General features: G+C 62.1%; 1 protein-coding gene across 1 annotated transcript in view; it reads right to left on the bottom strand.

Annotated features, from left to right (window-relative positions):
* The window catches only part of NOTCH3 (notch receptor 3), a 45,006-nt gene extending 40,285 nt beyond the window's left edge, over positions 1-4,721 (bottom strand). The window contains exon 1 of the mRNA XM_084610487.1: positions 4,571-4,721. Within this exon, the coding sequence (XP_084466613.1) occupies positions 4,571-4,655 (85 nt within the window). The 5' untranslated portion in view covers positions 4,656-4,721. The remainder of the gene's footprint in view (positions 1-4,570) is intronic.
* Positions 4,722-15,019: the final 10,298 nt, after the last annotated feature.

Raw genomic sequence — 15,019 nt, 5'->3', positions numbered from 1 at the left:
GAACCCAGGAGTCCTGACTGCCAGCCCCATCCCTAATTCTAACTCACTAGCACCCATTCTCCCCACCCACCCAAAAAAAAAAAAACAAACAGCAGCAGCCAAGGCCCCATCACTGCAGAAATTCAAGGACAGTGGTGATAAGAGACTGTGGGAACGCTGGGGCAGTTCATGCTGCCAAAGGCGGGGTCAGCCAGGATGACCCTGGAGGCTCCGGTGCCCCGGAGGGCTCTAGGACTCCTGAGGTGGAGAGAGGCACAGAACGACCCCCCACACCTCCCCCAAGTCCTGCTGTCCAAAGTGGGACACCCTCACAAACAGCCCCAGCTTCTAGCTCTGGCAGGCCTGGGGCACAGTCTCCCATCAGCCCCTGCAGGCAGCGAGGTGCTCAGCTCTGAGCCCTGGGGGTTATAGACAGTGAGGGGGGCACTGTGCCAACACACACCTGGCCTCACCCCAGCCCCCGTATTCCCCTGTCCCCCACAGCTGAGTTAGGGACAGTGCATGCTGGGACACAGCCGCTCACCCCTCTGCATCACAGGTATGCCAGGCGAGGCAGGGCACATACCGACAGAGTCTCGCACCCCTGACCCATGCTGTCCAGCAGCCCCGGGATCCTGACCACAGGCAGCCTAGCAGGACTACTTAAGCTAGCAGTAAGGCAGTGACCCGACAGCCACAGCTAGCCCAGGGACTGCCGGTACCTCCCATCTGCCTGAAACAGCACACCAAAGGCCAAGCCAGCCCAATGCATATTGTCAAGCAGGACACAGGATCCAGAGCCACCCAGAGAGGAATGGACCAGGGAAAGGTGAGACAGCCAGGACTCCTGGGTTCTATCCTCAGCTCTGCCAATGACTGGGGCAGAAGTAGCCCCAACCTGCCTCCTCTCTGGCATTTATGAAGCCTCATGAGGAGCTCAGGGCCCCAGGGAGGGCTCAGCCAGCGTCCCAGGCTGTTCAGTTATGGATCCCATTACTGCAACTCCCCCACTCCCCAGGGCAGGAGAAGGGCTGCTCCTGCCAGCCAAGCACCCACAGATGGACCAGAACTGACCGTCACAGGATAGCGGAGCTGGTACCCCTGGCCTGGCAGACACAGCCAACTGCCCCGCCCCAACAGTGCAGCCAGTTCAGAGTGGTTGGTCTGGGAGAGTCGGAGCCTCTCATGTCTAGGGGATGCCAGCTGTGACCCAGCCCAGAGCATGGGGACCGACTGCCACAGGGTTGGCTGGAGTGGGAGACAGGACCTGTCACTTCCAAGGTGCAATCCAAGCCCCGGCATCCGAATCCCCAACACTGGCCCCAGCAGGCACCCTTCAGTGCAACTGGTGCCCCCGGCAGGGGCCGGGGAGGCTCACCCACTCCTTGCTCTCCCCATGGCTGGGGAAGGGGTCAGTGTTGCTAAAAGCCCATGAGTGGAGGGGGACTCATGAGACGCCACTGCCCCAGGATTCCTGGTCTCCATTCTGGGTGGGCGAGCAGGTTCAGGCCCTGATTCTGGGGCACATTTGGATGCCGCCCTGGGGAAAGCTCTGCGGTCGCCAAGGCAGCAGGGAAGGGGGCTCACAAGCCAGGCAGAGAGCCCCTGAGAACAGGTCCACACTGTCCTACCAGTTGGGCAGGAGAGCATGGCCTGCGCTGGCTGTGCTGGGGCAGGCGGGCCCCCCAGCCCCACTCCTCCTGGCCCGGCGGGTTGGGTCCCTGGGTCTCCCCTTGCTGCAGCCAGCGGCTCAGTGGGAGGAGTGTTTACAACCGGATTAGCCAGTGTGATTGTTCAGGCGGCTCCAGGGCCCTCTCCAGATTCCACAGCTCTCCAGCTGCCTGGCCGCTTTGTTCACAGGCTAGCAACGCAGTGGGGAGAAGAAAGGGGCAGGCAAGTCAATGGCCCAGCCAGCCAGCAGGCCAGCCCTCTCCGGCATCTGGAGGAGAGGCAGCTGCTGCAGCTCTGAGCGCTCCCCCAGCATAGCCAGCGCCAGGGGAGGGGCAGGGTCTCACACTGTTTGTGGGTGAATGACAGAGGCCAGCGCCACCAAGCCATTGCCTGCCACCCAACTCCCGCCCCCGCCGCATTCCACAGGGGAGGCCGCCCCCCACAAGCCCCTTCACTTAGGGGGCAACGTGGGGAGCCTGGCCACAAACCAACCGGGTACCACACAAACCATCGCGCCCTGGGGACCCCGCACTGCTGCAGCAGGGCACAGAGAAGCCAGTTTTGTGGGAGCCAGGCTGCTCTGGAAGAAGGGGGGAGGTTAAACAGGGTGTGGCTAAAATCAATCAGGGAAAGTCCTGGAAAGGAGACTTTGCAAAGGTAGGACCTCATCCCCAGGATGGGGGGCGGGAAGCTGAGCTGTTTCTCCCCCCCCATCCCCCAGGAGGACCAGGACTGGGGGGGGGGGAACCAGGCCGCTCCCCGCCACACACAAGGAGAGGGGTAATCGACACCCCGATAACCTGATTTCTACTCTGACCACCCAAGACAAGAATTTACCCAGAAGAGGCTGAGCTGAGCCCAAGGCCTCCCAGCCCTTGCCCAGCCCCCAAGCAGTTGGAGCTGCAAAGGCCTCGTCCTCACTCAGGCTCTGACAGGGGCTAGAGGCGTCTTTCCCTAGTGAGGACACTGTCTGGGTGCATCTGGAGGCTGGTTCCTGGCTCCGGGACTGAGACGCTCCAAGCTCCTGTGGGGGGGGTTGGCACCAGCAGTCTGTGCGGGAGCAGCGGCCAGACCCCTGTCTAGCCGTGGGGCCACGCGCTGCTCAGGAACGAATAGTGGGGCTTCCGCAAGGCAGCGAGTTGCTCAACAAGAACAATGCTGGTCTATGTCCAGCCAGGCAGCAAGGGGGGAGGAGGGGTTATACTTCAGGGCATCCTCAACCTGCAGCAGCCATCCCACAGGCCCTGGGCCCATCCACATGTGGTCCCATGGGCTGGGAGTGCAGGCAGCAGGCCAGTCTCCTGGAGCCGCACAAACCAGTCCAGCAGCTTCATGGGCAAGCGAAACCCACGCTGAATAATAACCCTGCGCTGTATTTACCTTTCACAGCAGTTCTCTCATCGCTGGCACATTGCTGTGCACCAGCAAGTCCATGCAGGACACGCAATTGAATCATCTTATCTCCCAGACGCATCACCTTGGTCCCAACTCACGCTCACTTGGGGGGCGGCGGGGGGCTGACCAGCTGGGACCCCAGGACCCTTACTGAGCTTGCCACTTGCCCGGCAGAGCCAGGGGAGGCCAGATCCCAGCTGGCCCAGTGCGGAGCTGGGTAAGCATTTTGAAGTTCTCTCCCGGCTTCCTTAGTGCTCCCTAGTCAGTGGGTGCCCTGCCGCAATGCCCCAGCTCTGCGGAGAAGTGGGGGGAGCCCAGCCCGGGCAGGGCTGGGAGCGCCTCAGGACGGTGCCTCGGAGTCACTTTCCAACACAGAAAAGTTTGAGCATCTGGGGTTGGCAGAGGGAAGAGACCGGAGCCAAAGCAGCTGCTGGAGCCTCTGTGCAGGAAATCAGCCCCCACCCCACACCCCCAGCCCCCACACTCATTCCACACACTGAACCACAACAAAAATGCCATCAAATGTAATGTCAGCCCCAGCGGGCCCCCCCAGGAAGCCCTTTCATGGCAATCCCAGCTAACCCCCCGGGGGTGGGGTCACTGCTCCCCCTGCACAGCCCCCACCCCAATACAATGTGATTCCCCCCCCCCCCACTCTGCGCCGGGCTCGTGGGGATTTCATGGGCAGGAGGCCGGGACCGCAGAGTGGGGGAAGGGCGGCAAGGGGGAAGGCGCCGGCTGGGGAAGCCGGATCCGCGCTCCAGCTCCAGGTTTCCCCGCGCGCCCAGGCTGGCTGGCGCAGGCTGCTGGAAAGTTACTTCTCGTCAATAGCGAAAGAAGAGGAGCGCAGGATTGTTCCCCGCAGCCTCAAATCAGTGCCTGCGAACTCCCCGCCCCAGCCCAGCCGCGGGGCAGGGGCCGCGCAGCCCCCTCCCCCAAGCAGGGATTATACATTGATTAAGTATTTTCTTTGTGCTCTGACACAGGGCCAGCCCCCTCCCCCCAGCGCAGACAAGGGAGGGGGCTCTCCGGGCAGGGGAGAGCGCACAAGAGACTGGTTACAAGTGGTTCCCAAATTGGACGGAGCCGTCACCGTCCTGAGCCCCCCCTCGCCCCCCAATTCAGCCGCTGATCCCTGCCGGGGGAGCCCGCATCATTGGGGCGCGCGGCGGATTCCTGGCTTTGAACCCCCCCCCCTCGGAAAATAAAAGTTTTGTAAAGTTTGTAAAGAGAAAGTCAAGGGACCAGATCACGTCGCCCCCCTCCCTGACGCCACCAGACGCCCCCCGCAACATCAAACTGCGGGCCCCGAAACCGCCTGGGCCCCCAAAGTCCAAGAGAGGACCCCTCAAGAACGGGGTCTCCGGAACTGCCCCAACGCCGGGCTGCTTAGCAAGAGATCGCCGGGGATGGGGGGGGGTCCCCTGGCACTCGCAGCTGCCGCGATCCCCGCTCCAGCTCTCCGGACCACAGCTCCCACAGCCGGCGCGCCCCCCGCACGGGATCCCCGCCCCTGCCCCCTTACCTGCTCCGGCTCCCAGCTGCGCCAGCAGCGCGATGCCCAGGAGGCTGCCACCCAGCAGCGCCCGGGACCCGGCCCCCGAGCCCATCCCGCTGCTCCGCTCGCGATCCCGGACCCGGACCCCGACCCCGCTCCTCCGCCGCCCCCGCCCTAGAGATCCATGGCGCGGCCGGGAGCCCCGCGCCGCAGAGCCAGACTCCAGCGCAGCCAGGCTGCCTCCCTCCCTCCCGGACCCTGGGAAACTTCCCCCGCCAGCAGCGACTCGAGTCCCGGCCCGGCCGCCCCTCCTCTGCGCGGGGCGGGGCCCGGCCGCCTCCTCCCCGGGCTCCCACGCTCCTTCCCTCCCCTCCCTCCTGCCCAGCCCGCTCCCGGCCAGGCCCAGCCCCGCGCTGCAGCCAGCGCCCCCTGCCCGAGCCGGCGCCGGCAGGTGCCGGGGGGCTGGCCGGGCTCACTCGCTGCAGGCGGGGGGCACCGCGGCGCTCAGTGGGGCTCGGGCTCCGGGGGACAGATGACTGTGGAGGGGGAGGGGTGCAGTGGGGGGCTTTGCGGGGAAATCTCTGAGCGACCGGGTAAAGGCCCCCAGGGTAGAGGGCGCCAAACCTGCCTCCCTTCCCCCAGCAGGGCGAGAGGGGGGCAGAGGCAGCGGTGTGTGTGCTGGGGTCAGAGAGGTGCTGGCTCAGGCCCCATAGCCTCGGCCTTTCCCACAGAGTCATGAATCCTCCCTCCAACATGACCAAAAAAAGCGTTTGTTTTTTATGAGCATCCAAATCCCCAAGGAGGGGAAAGTTTCCATCGCTGGCTGGCTGTGGCGAGGGGCGGCCCGTCATCCACCCCCGCTTGACTCCAACCCAAGGCAACTGGTAGGGTCCGCACGCTGGGGCGGCTGTAGCCCTGGCAGGATCCCTGCTGCATTGTTAGCTTTTGGGGGGAGCCAGGCAGACTCGGGGGGTGGAGTAGAGCAGACCATGGATGAACTGACTGAGTCCCAGCTGGAGCAGAACCAGCCAAGGGGGCTGGAGAGGGATGCTGGAGGGCTGATTAGCATCTTGGGGGTTCCTGCCACTTTGCCCCAGCTGCTCAAGAGCTGGAGAGAACCACTTGCCCCTCCTCAGTGCAGAGCCCCCCCTCGCTCCATCACCCAGCTGTGCCCACACTGGTAACGGTGCCAGCCCAGAGCCTTTTGGCCTCACGCTGCCCTGGCAGGATGGAGCTTTCCTGGAAAGTGCAAGGCAATTCAGACAAGACAGCTGGGCTCCAGGAGGGTCCAAGGCAGCTCGGCCCAGACACTGCTCTGCCAGGCTCCAGAAGGCCAGGTGTCATCGCAGGAGGCAAATTGTTGGGGGAAAGGGCAGTTTGACTCCTCCTTGAGGAAGAGGACGTGAAGGGACCAAGGGGCATGGGGCAGAGCTAAGGAGCTGTGGGGCTCTTTGCAGGGGTGCTGAGCACTCTGAAAATCAGGACCTGAAGATTCATCTACAGCTGGGTGAGCATCTGCACCCCAACCCCCTGGGTCTGGCTGGCACATCCGTGCCAAGGGTCATGTGCCACCTCCCTGGGCGATCACATACCAGGAAGCTTCTATCTGATTAGGGCGACCCAGGCACTAGGTGCCTCTCTGGAGGGATGGGCACAGGGCTGGGGCTCTAACCCCACCGCTAACACTGCGCTTTGATAGGGCTTCACAGCCAACTGAGAGCCACCACCAGAGCCAAGCTCTGAGGCAAGAAATACCATCCAGTGGGGAGGGAGGGGACAGGCCCAGAGAGGGGAAGTGACTTGCCCAAGGCCATTCAGCAACTCAGTGGCAGAGCATGAGTAGAACCAGGCCTCCTGCTCCCTGACACAGCACCCCACCTCCCACCCAGCCTGCTCCCCAGCTCACTGCTAGGTGGGCATATGGAACAGTCTACAGACAGACAGGTGCCTGCTCCCAGTTCTCAGCCCCTGGCACATGTGAGTGGCCCCCTGAGGAGGGAACAGGGGCTGCTCTGCCTCTCCCCCCAAGAGATTGCTCCATCACAAGAGCTCTTGATTCTCAGAGGTGCTGGTGGGAGTTATTGCTAGTGTGGCCCATATACAGGCCCTAGCTGGGATCAGGGCCCCATTGCCCTGCACAGCCACCTAGGGAGAGACAGTCCCTGCCCCACAGAGCTCACAGGCTGAGAGAGCAAACAGGCCAGAGAGGGGAGGTGACCTAGCTGGGCTGCGGCACAGCTGGGAACAGAACCCAGGTCTGCTGGGGGCCAGCCTGGTGCCCTCCCTACAGGGCCGCCCTCCTCCCCAGGCCCACCTGCTCCCTGACCTTAGAGCTCTCAGCAACTCAGAGGAGAAGCCCTGCACCACAGAACCTCCCCCGCAGTCGTTCTCTCCCTGCTGCCCCCACAGCAGCTGGCACTGGGGGCTGTAACTGGCAGAACCACTTTCCCCAGAGAGAAGGTTCCTGGTGGGGCCTGGGGATTCAGGCTCATCTGGCGGGGGTGGGGGTTGTGCTCCTAGATTCTGGTTCCAAATCTCCCCCAAAACTCACTGGGTGGCCTTGGGAAGATGCCCTCCCCTCGGGGCACCTCAGCCCCCAATATCATGGGGTGACACCAATCTCTCCAGGGAGCAGTGGGGCTCAGGGAATTGCGGGGCTGTCTGAACGATGGAGCCCCAGTTCCCATCCCGCCCTCCTGACCCTAGTCACACCCATTTTACACCTTCACTGGCCGCAGCACTGCTGACATCTCAGATCCCACTGACTCGAGCGGGCACTGCTGCTGTATGAGCCCGGGGCGGGGGGGCAGGTCACGCTCTCCGGGCCCTTGACCCCACAGCACACATGGGGGTGGGGCACACCCAGCTGCAGAGTGCCCCAAGGCTGGCACACAGCAGGCCACGCTCCCGTCCTTGGACTGGTCTCCACATGACACCAAGGGGCATGGGATATGGGGCACAGCTGGAGCTGTGGGGCTCATTTCAGGGGGGCTGAGCACTTGCGGGACTTGTGGGTGCTCAGCACCTCTGTAAATCAGACCCTGAAGATTCATCTACAGCGGGGCGAGCATCTGCACCCCGACCCCCAGCAATGCACCACCCCCTGCCCAGGACAGGCCCCTCTGGGGGCAGCAGAGAGCTCTGCCCCGGGGGCAACGTCAGCCCCTCTGCTGAGGCTGCCAACCTGGGGCCCATTGCAGGGGGCAGATCGTGACCTCCAGCCAACTCATCTCATGGGGGCTGAGACGTTGCCGTCGCGAGGACTGTGTTATGGACAGGCTGCGATGTCCCCTGGGCTGGAGATGAACAGCCCCACAGTGTGCTAGGCACCTGGGATCCCGACTGAGTTATGGAAACGGCCTTCGGTCCCAAGGCAGCTGCCTGCCCCAGGGCTGCGATGTCTGCCGGGGGCACTGGTCACAGCCCTCCTATTCCCCACGCTGCGTTGGCTCCCCATGCTGCTGCCCCAGGCTTTGCAAAGCGCCCGGCCCAACTGCCTCCTCCTCTGTGAGCCCTTCCTGCTCCCCCTTTCTGAGCGATTCTCACAGCCCAGAGCCTCCTATTTATTTGTCTTTGTCATTCTTGTGTGAACGTTAAAGCCAGCTGTAGAGCGGGGCCCGGTGCCGGGGCGCTGGGAAAGAGCTCCCCATCTCCCCTCCAGCCCCCTCAGAGCACATCTGCAGAGGTTTGGGAACACCAGGGAGCAGCCTCAGCAATGGGTTTGGGGTGCCAAGGTGCAGCCAGAGCAATGGGCTGGGGGAGCAAGGTGCCCCCAGGGCTCTGGGGGACACAGACAGGTTAGGGGGCAGTGTGTGGGGCTTGGGAACACACAGAGGGGCTTCAGGAGCACAGTGAGGGGGTTGGGTGCCTAGGAGTGCTCCCTGTGAAGGGTTTGGGGTGGCAAAGTGATGGGTTCAGGGGCGCAAGGAGCACACACAGGAATGGGTTTGGGGATGCCTGGAGGGCTCACACAGTGTGGGTTCGGGGTGCCCAGGGGGCTGACATAGTGAGGGTTCAGGAGTACCAGGGAGCTCACACAGTGAGGATTTGGGGTTACTGGGGGCACCCTGTGACTGGTTCAGACCCCCCCTCCCCCCAACGACAGGGAGCTCATTGCTGGATCTGGGGTGGGAAGGGTGGCTGCCCTGCCCTTTAATAGTGAGTGCTGGGAGGCAGGACTAGAGGGCAGACTCCGCCCCGAACTGCCCAGGCTCTGCCCCTTGTGGGGTCAGAATTACTCCAGGGGCCCAGGAGGGCTGGAGCGAAGAGCTGCCCTTGGGATGGTTCCTACTATGGGGGCTCACCCCAGAGCCAGGCCAGGCTCCCCAACAGGCAACCAGACTCCATCTCCCCTGCTATGACCTCGGCCTTCACTTCCTGTCCTAAACAGCCATGTTTGCCCAGCCATGTAGTGCAATGTGGCTGTTAAACTGCCCCTGGCCCACCCCAGAAGTGGCTGCAGCTCAGCGCTGGCTGGTCCCTGCACACCGTGTATGTGGCAGTAGGGATGGGCGTGGCAGGCTGTGGGGGGCAGTGGGGCCTGTGCAGGTTCTTTCTGTCCATAACCATCTCCCAGGCTCCCCCTCGGACCGCAGCCTCTGCTGGGTCCCAGCCCAGACGGGCTTTGCTGGAATTGCTGCAGCTGTTCCCTGGTTAGGCACGGATGACAAAGATGCATCTTTTCAGCTTCAAAATGATCCTTCCCAGCCACCCCCTGCTCCCCTCCAGCCCCACATCATCCGCCCACACCTTCCTTCCAGCCCCACTTCCCCCCACATCTCCCCTCCAGCCCCACATTCCCCCACACCTCCCCTGCAGCCCATGCCCCCCTGCTCCCTCCAGCCCCACATCATACCCCACACCTCTCCTCCAGCCCCATCATCCCCCAGCTCCCCTCTAGCCCCACATCATCTGCCCACACCTTCCCTCCAGCCCCACATCCCCCCACACCTCCCCTCCAGCCCCACATCCCCCCTGCTCCCCTATGTCCCACCTCTCCCCTAATCCCCTTCGGCCCCACATCCCCCTGTACCTTCCTCCAGCCCCACATTTCCCCCTGCTCGCCTCCAGCCCCAAATGCCCCACAATGCCTCCAGCCCCTCATCATCCCCCACACCTCCCCTCCAGCCCCACACTGCACCTCCAGCCCCACATCCCCCTACACCTCCCCTGCAGCCCCACATTCCCCCACACCTCCCCTCCAGCCCCATACCCTCCCCTGCTCCCCTCCAGCCCCACATCCTCCCCTGCTCCCCTCCCGCCCCACCTCCCCCTGTTCACTTCCAGCCCCACATCATCCCCCACACCTCCCCTTCAGCCCCACAGCCCCCCTACTCCCCTCTGCCCCACATCCCCCCCAACTCCCCTCCAGCCCGACATCTCCTCTATACCTTCCCTCCAGCCCCACCTCCCCCCACACCTCCCCTCCAGCCCCACACTGCCCCTCCAGTGCCACATCCCCCCACACCTCCCCTGCAGTCCCACATCCCCCCACACCTCTCCTCCAGCCCCATCATCCCCCCAGGTCTCCTCCAGCCCCACATCATCCACCCACACATTCCCTCCAGCCCCACCTCCCCCCACACCTCCCCTCCAGCCCCACATTCCCCCTGCTCCCTTCCAGCCCCACATCATCCCCCACACCTCCCCTCCAGCCCCACCTCCTCTACACCTCCCCTCCAGCCCCACCTGACCCCACACCTCCCCTCCAGCCCCACATTCCCCCTGCTCCCTTCCAGCCCCACATCATCCCCCACACCTCCCCTCCAGCCCCACCTCCCCTACACCTCCCCTCCAGCCCCACCTGACCCCACACCTCCCCTCCAGTCCCATGTCACCCCACACCTCCCCTCAAGCCTCACATCATCCCCCCACACCTCCCCTGCAGCCCCACATCTCCCCTGCTCTCCTCTACCCCACACTGCCCCTCCAGCCCCACATCCCCCACAGCTCCCCTCAGGCCCCACATCTTCCCCCACACACACACGTCCTCTTCCGCCCCACATCCCCCACACCACCCCTACAGTGACACATCTCCCTGCTCCCCTACAGCCCTACTTCTCCCTACACTGTGCCTCCAGGCCCACATCCCCCTGCTCCTCTCGAGCCCCACACACCCCCAGTTCTCTTCCAGCCCCACATCCTCCACACATCCCCTCCAGCCCTACATCTGCTTACACTGCCCCCCAGCCCCACATCCTCTCACCCCAGATCTCCACTGCTCCTCTCCAGCCGCACATCCCCCCTGCTCCCCTTCCAGCCCCACATCTCCCTATACTGCCCCTCCAGCCCCACATCCCCCCACAGCACCCTGTCAGCCCCACATCCACCCTGCTGTACTTCAGCCCCACATCATTCCCCCACATGTCCCCTCTATTCCCACATCCCCCCACATCTCCCCTCCTGCCCCACATCCCCCCTGCTCCCCTCCAGGCCCACCTCATCCCCCCACAGAGATGCACCTGGATCTCCAAGCTCTTAGAGTCTCGTCTCACATGGTCTATTTTCCATTCTTCTGATCGGCCTAGTCGCCCTTCTCTGCACCTGTTCCAGTTTGAATTCATCTTTCTTAAACATGGGAGACCAGAACTGCTCACAATACTCCAGGTGAGGTCTCACCAGTGCCCTGGATAATGGTACTAGCATGTCCCTGTCACTACTGGAAGTACCACATCTGAGGCATCCTAGGACTGCATTAGCCTTTTTCACAGCCGCATCACATTGGTGGCTCATAGTCATCCGGTGATCAACCAATACACCCATGTCTTTCTCCTCCTCTGTCACTTCCAACTGATACGTCCCCAGCTTATAGCAAAAATTCTTGTTATTAGTCCCTAGATGCATGACCTTGCACTTCACACTATTAAATATCATCCCATTTCTATTACTCCAGTTCACAAGGTTATCCAGCTCTTCTTGTGTGAGATTCCCGTCCTCCTCTGTATTGGCAACTCCTCCCAGCTTTGTGTCATCTGCAAATTGTATAGCACACGCCCACTTTTTGTGCCAAGCTCAGTAATAAAAATGTTAAATAAGTTTGGTCCCAAGACGATACCTGAGGATCTACACTAGTAACCTCCCTCCAACCTGACAGTTCACCTTTCAGCGTGACCGGCTGTTGTCTCCCCTTTAGCCAGTTCCTTATCCAGCTTTCAGTTCTCCTATTAACCCGCATCTTCTCCAACTCAACTAATAATTTCCCATGTGGAACTGTATCAGATGGCTCGCTGACATCCTGGTTGATCAGATCTACTGCATTTCCTTTGTCTAAAACCTCAGTTATCTTCACAGAGAAACAGATCAGGTTGGTCTGGCAGGACCTACCATTGTAAAACCAGGTTGTATTTTTTCCCAATTACCGCTCACCTCTATGTCCTTCATTACTTTCTCTCTCAAAATTTGTCTCAAGACCTCACATACAGCTGAGATAAAAAAACAGTCCTATAGTTTCCCAGATCATTTCCCCCCCTTTCTTAAAACAGGAACTCCAGCCATAGGATACGACCCCCGAGTTCACTATTGGGTTTGCAATTTACTGTGCCAGTTCCTTTAATATTCTTGGATGGAGATTATCTGGGGCCCCTTAATTATTCCAGTAAGGTGTTTGAGTTTGCCTTCCACCTCGGATGTGGTAATTTCTACCTCCATATCCTTATTCCCATCAGCCACCATGCGACTACCTGTAAGCTCCTTGTTACCCTCATTAAAACCAGAGGCAAAGTATTCGTTTAGGTGTTGGGCCATGCCCTGTGTGATCTTTAATCTCCACCCCATCCTCAGTACTTAGTGGCTCCACTTCTTTCCTTGTCTTCTTCTTATTTATTTGGCTACAGAACCTTTTACTGTTGGTTTTAATTCCCTTTCCAAGGTCCAGCTCTGCTTGGCTTTTGGCACTTCTCACTTCTCCCCTACACAGCCCCCCAGCTCTGTGATGCCCCTCAATCCTTATCCACAGCCGCCCCATTACGATGCCCCTCAGTCCCAATCAACAGCCCCCCCAGCGATGCCCCTCAGTCTCAACCCACAGCGTCCCCAGCGATACCCCTCAGTCTCAACTCACAGCCCCCGCACTGCGATGCCCCTCAGTCCTGACCCACAGCCCCCCTGCTGCGATGCCCCGCAGTCCCGATCAACAGCCCCCCCAGAGATGCCCCTCAGTCTCAACTCACAGGCCCCCCACTGTGATGCCCCTCAGTCCCGACCCACAGCCCCCCCAGCGATGCCCCTCAGAACTCAGTCCTGACCCACAGCCCCCTGCTATCCCAGCCCCATGCTTTCCCCACCATGGAAAAAGGACCAGAGAGACAGAAAGTCCAGTGTGGGGGAGGGAGCAGCAGCCCCTAAGGAGGGAGCCAAGTCTTTGAACTGTTGCACCCCCCAGCCCCTTCCGCTCCAGGTCGATGCTGATAAAGTCTCTGTAAAGGAGAGTAAATGGATTGTAAATAGGGGACAAGCTGGGAGCACTGTGCTCTCCGGAGGGGGCACGTGGGGGGTCGGAGGATGGCTGGAGCATGGCTGGGGAAGTCAGGTAGAATGGTTGGGGGTCAGGGGAACAGCTGGGTGGCTGGGGGCTCAGGGATACAGTTGGGGAGCAGGTGGTGTGCCTGGGGGGGTCAGGGTGTGGCTGAGGGGCCTGGGATGTGGCTGGGAGCACAGGGGGGTGGCTGGGGGGGCTGCTGGGGGGTGGGGATGATATGATGCTGCTGCGAGGGGAGGTCTTTACAGCTGAGCTGCTTCCCCTTTCCCAGGCTCTGGGCTGGTCTGTGCATCCATGATTTGTTACTGGGAGTCTCCCCACTTGGGCTCTGGCAAGAGAGCCAGGGGCAGGGTAGGAGGAATTGCTGGGTGAGCTGCGCAGGAAGGTGCGGGAGGCTCCATAAGCTTCATTTCCCCCCACTGCCCCCTGCAGGTGGTGTCTGGGGCTGCAGCTTAGGCCAGTGGCCCCGGAGCTTGTGGGCATGCGAGGAGTACAGGCCAGCCTGAGCCATGAGCCGGCCTGGGGGCCAGCTTCAGGCACCTGAGCTGCCTGGCTAAACCCCACGATGGGGGGCAGAGCCTGTAGGACAAAGAGCCTGCCCCTGCCCTGGGCCCCCAGGGAATCCAAACCAGGTGGGGCCCTAGCCCCAAGAGCTTGGGGGCACGATCATGCTCTGGCTGCCCTGGACCCAGCAATGGGGCTGGAGGGGTGTTGCCCCAACAGACTTCTCCCCAGAGCCATGCCCCATGCAGAGTCCACCTCCCCCACATCCCTGGGGCAGACTGTCCCCCTTAATCCCTTGGGCTCAACCCAGCCCCCACATGTGCCCCTGCCCCCTGGAACATCCTCCTCCCTCTCCAGCAGCAGACCCAGGGGCATTTGTCTCTCCACCTTCCCCAGACCTTCAAACCGCCCCCCGCGGGGCCAGCCACTGCATGAGGAGAGAATCTCCCCTGGGGAGCATGACCAAGCTGGGAGCCTCCTCTCTGCTCTAACCACCAGCCCCCACTCCCCTCCAAGAGCCTGGCTCCCAGCCCCCGCCCCCTCCTCTCCCCAAGCCAGGGATAGAACTCAGGAGTCCTGGGTCCTAGCCCCCCCTGCTGTAACCACTGGGCCATGCTCTCTTCCCTTAACTGTAGAGCTTGTTTCGAGGCTCCTTGGCTAATCTTGAGCCCAAGTGGGGAAGTGGGGAAGTCCCCTAGGCCAGGCCTGGCTCTTTCTCTTCTTCCTAAAGTGCTAAGGACATTTCCAGGTCAGTCACTGAACTAATACCTTGCCCCTGCGATCCCCTGGGCCTCCCCCTGCCACATCCTCCTGGGCCTTCCCTCTGTCCCCCCAGGCTTCCCCCAGCCCCCCCAAGCATCCCTTCTGCCCCCATCTCCCCTGGGCCTCTCCTCTGCCCCCAGGCTTCCCTCTGCCCCCATCCCCCCGGGTCTCCTTCTCTTTTCCCATTGCCCACACCTCCCCTCTTCCCACCCAGGTTTCCCCCTGCCTCACATCCTCCCAAGCCTCCCCTCTGCCCCTCATTCCCCCTGGGTCTTCTCCTGTCCCTCCATCCCCCACACCTCCTCTGTGCCCCCACCCCAAACCCCTGGGCCTCCCTCTCCACCCCCCTCCCACAAGGCAAGCTCCTGCAGGGAGCAGGAATTTCTGGTTCTCCAGCCCCAGGCACCTGCAGGGGCGGGGGGGGGCCCTGCTCCCCCCACCCCTGGCCGGCCTTTGGCAGCAGGGAGCCAGCAGATCCTGCCCATCCCTGGGTGCTGGGAGGTGGTTCAGGAAAAGCAGCTGGAGCCCCCGCTGGGTGCTGGGATCCCTCCCCATTGCACTGGGCGGAGGACCTGGGAAGAGGGGCAGCAGAGGGGAACCGAGGTGCCTCAGCAGACCTGGGGAGCTCAGGGCTGGGATAGCTGCGGGCTGCAGGTCAGGATTGAGGGGCACTGGCAGAGCTGGGGGGAGGCTGGCAGCAGCTTGCCTGCCTCTGTCAGGTGGCCCTATAGCCC

Source organism: Lepidochelys olivacea, assembly GCF_965140295.1.
Source record: "Lepidochelys olivacea isolate rLepOli2 genome assembly, chromosome: 20".
NCBI classification, from domain to species: Eukaryota; Metazoa; Chordata; order Testudines; family Cheloniidae; genus Lepidochelys; species Lepidochelys olivacea.
Note: the sequence above shows the minus strand (reverse complement) of the source record. Positions and strands in the feature narration are given on the sequence as shown.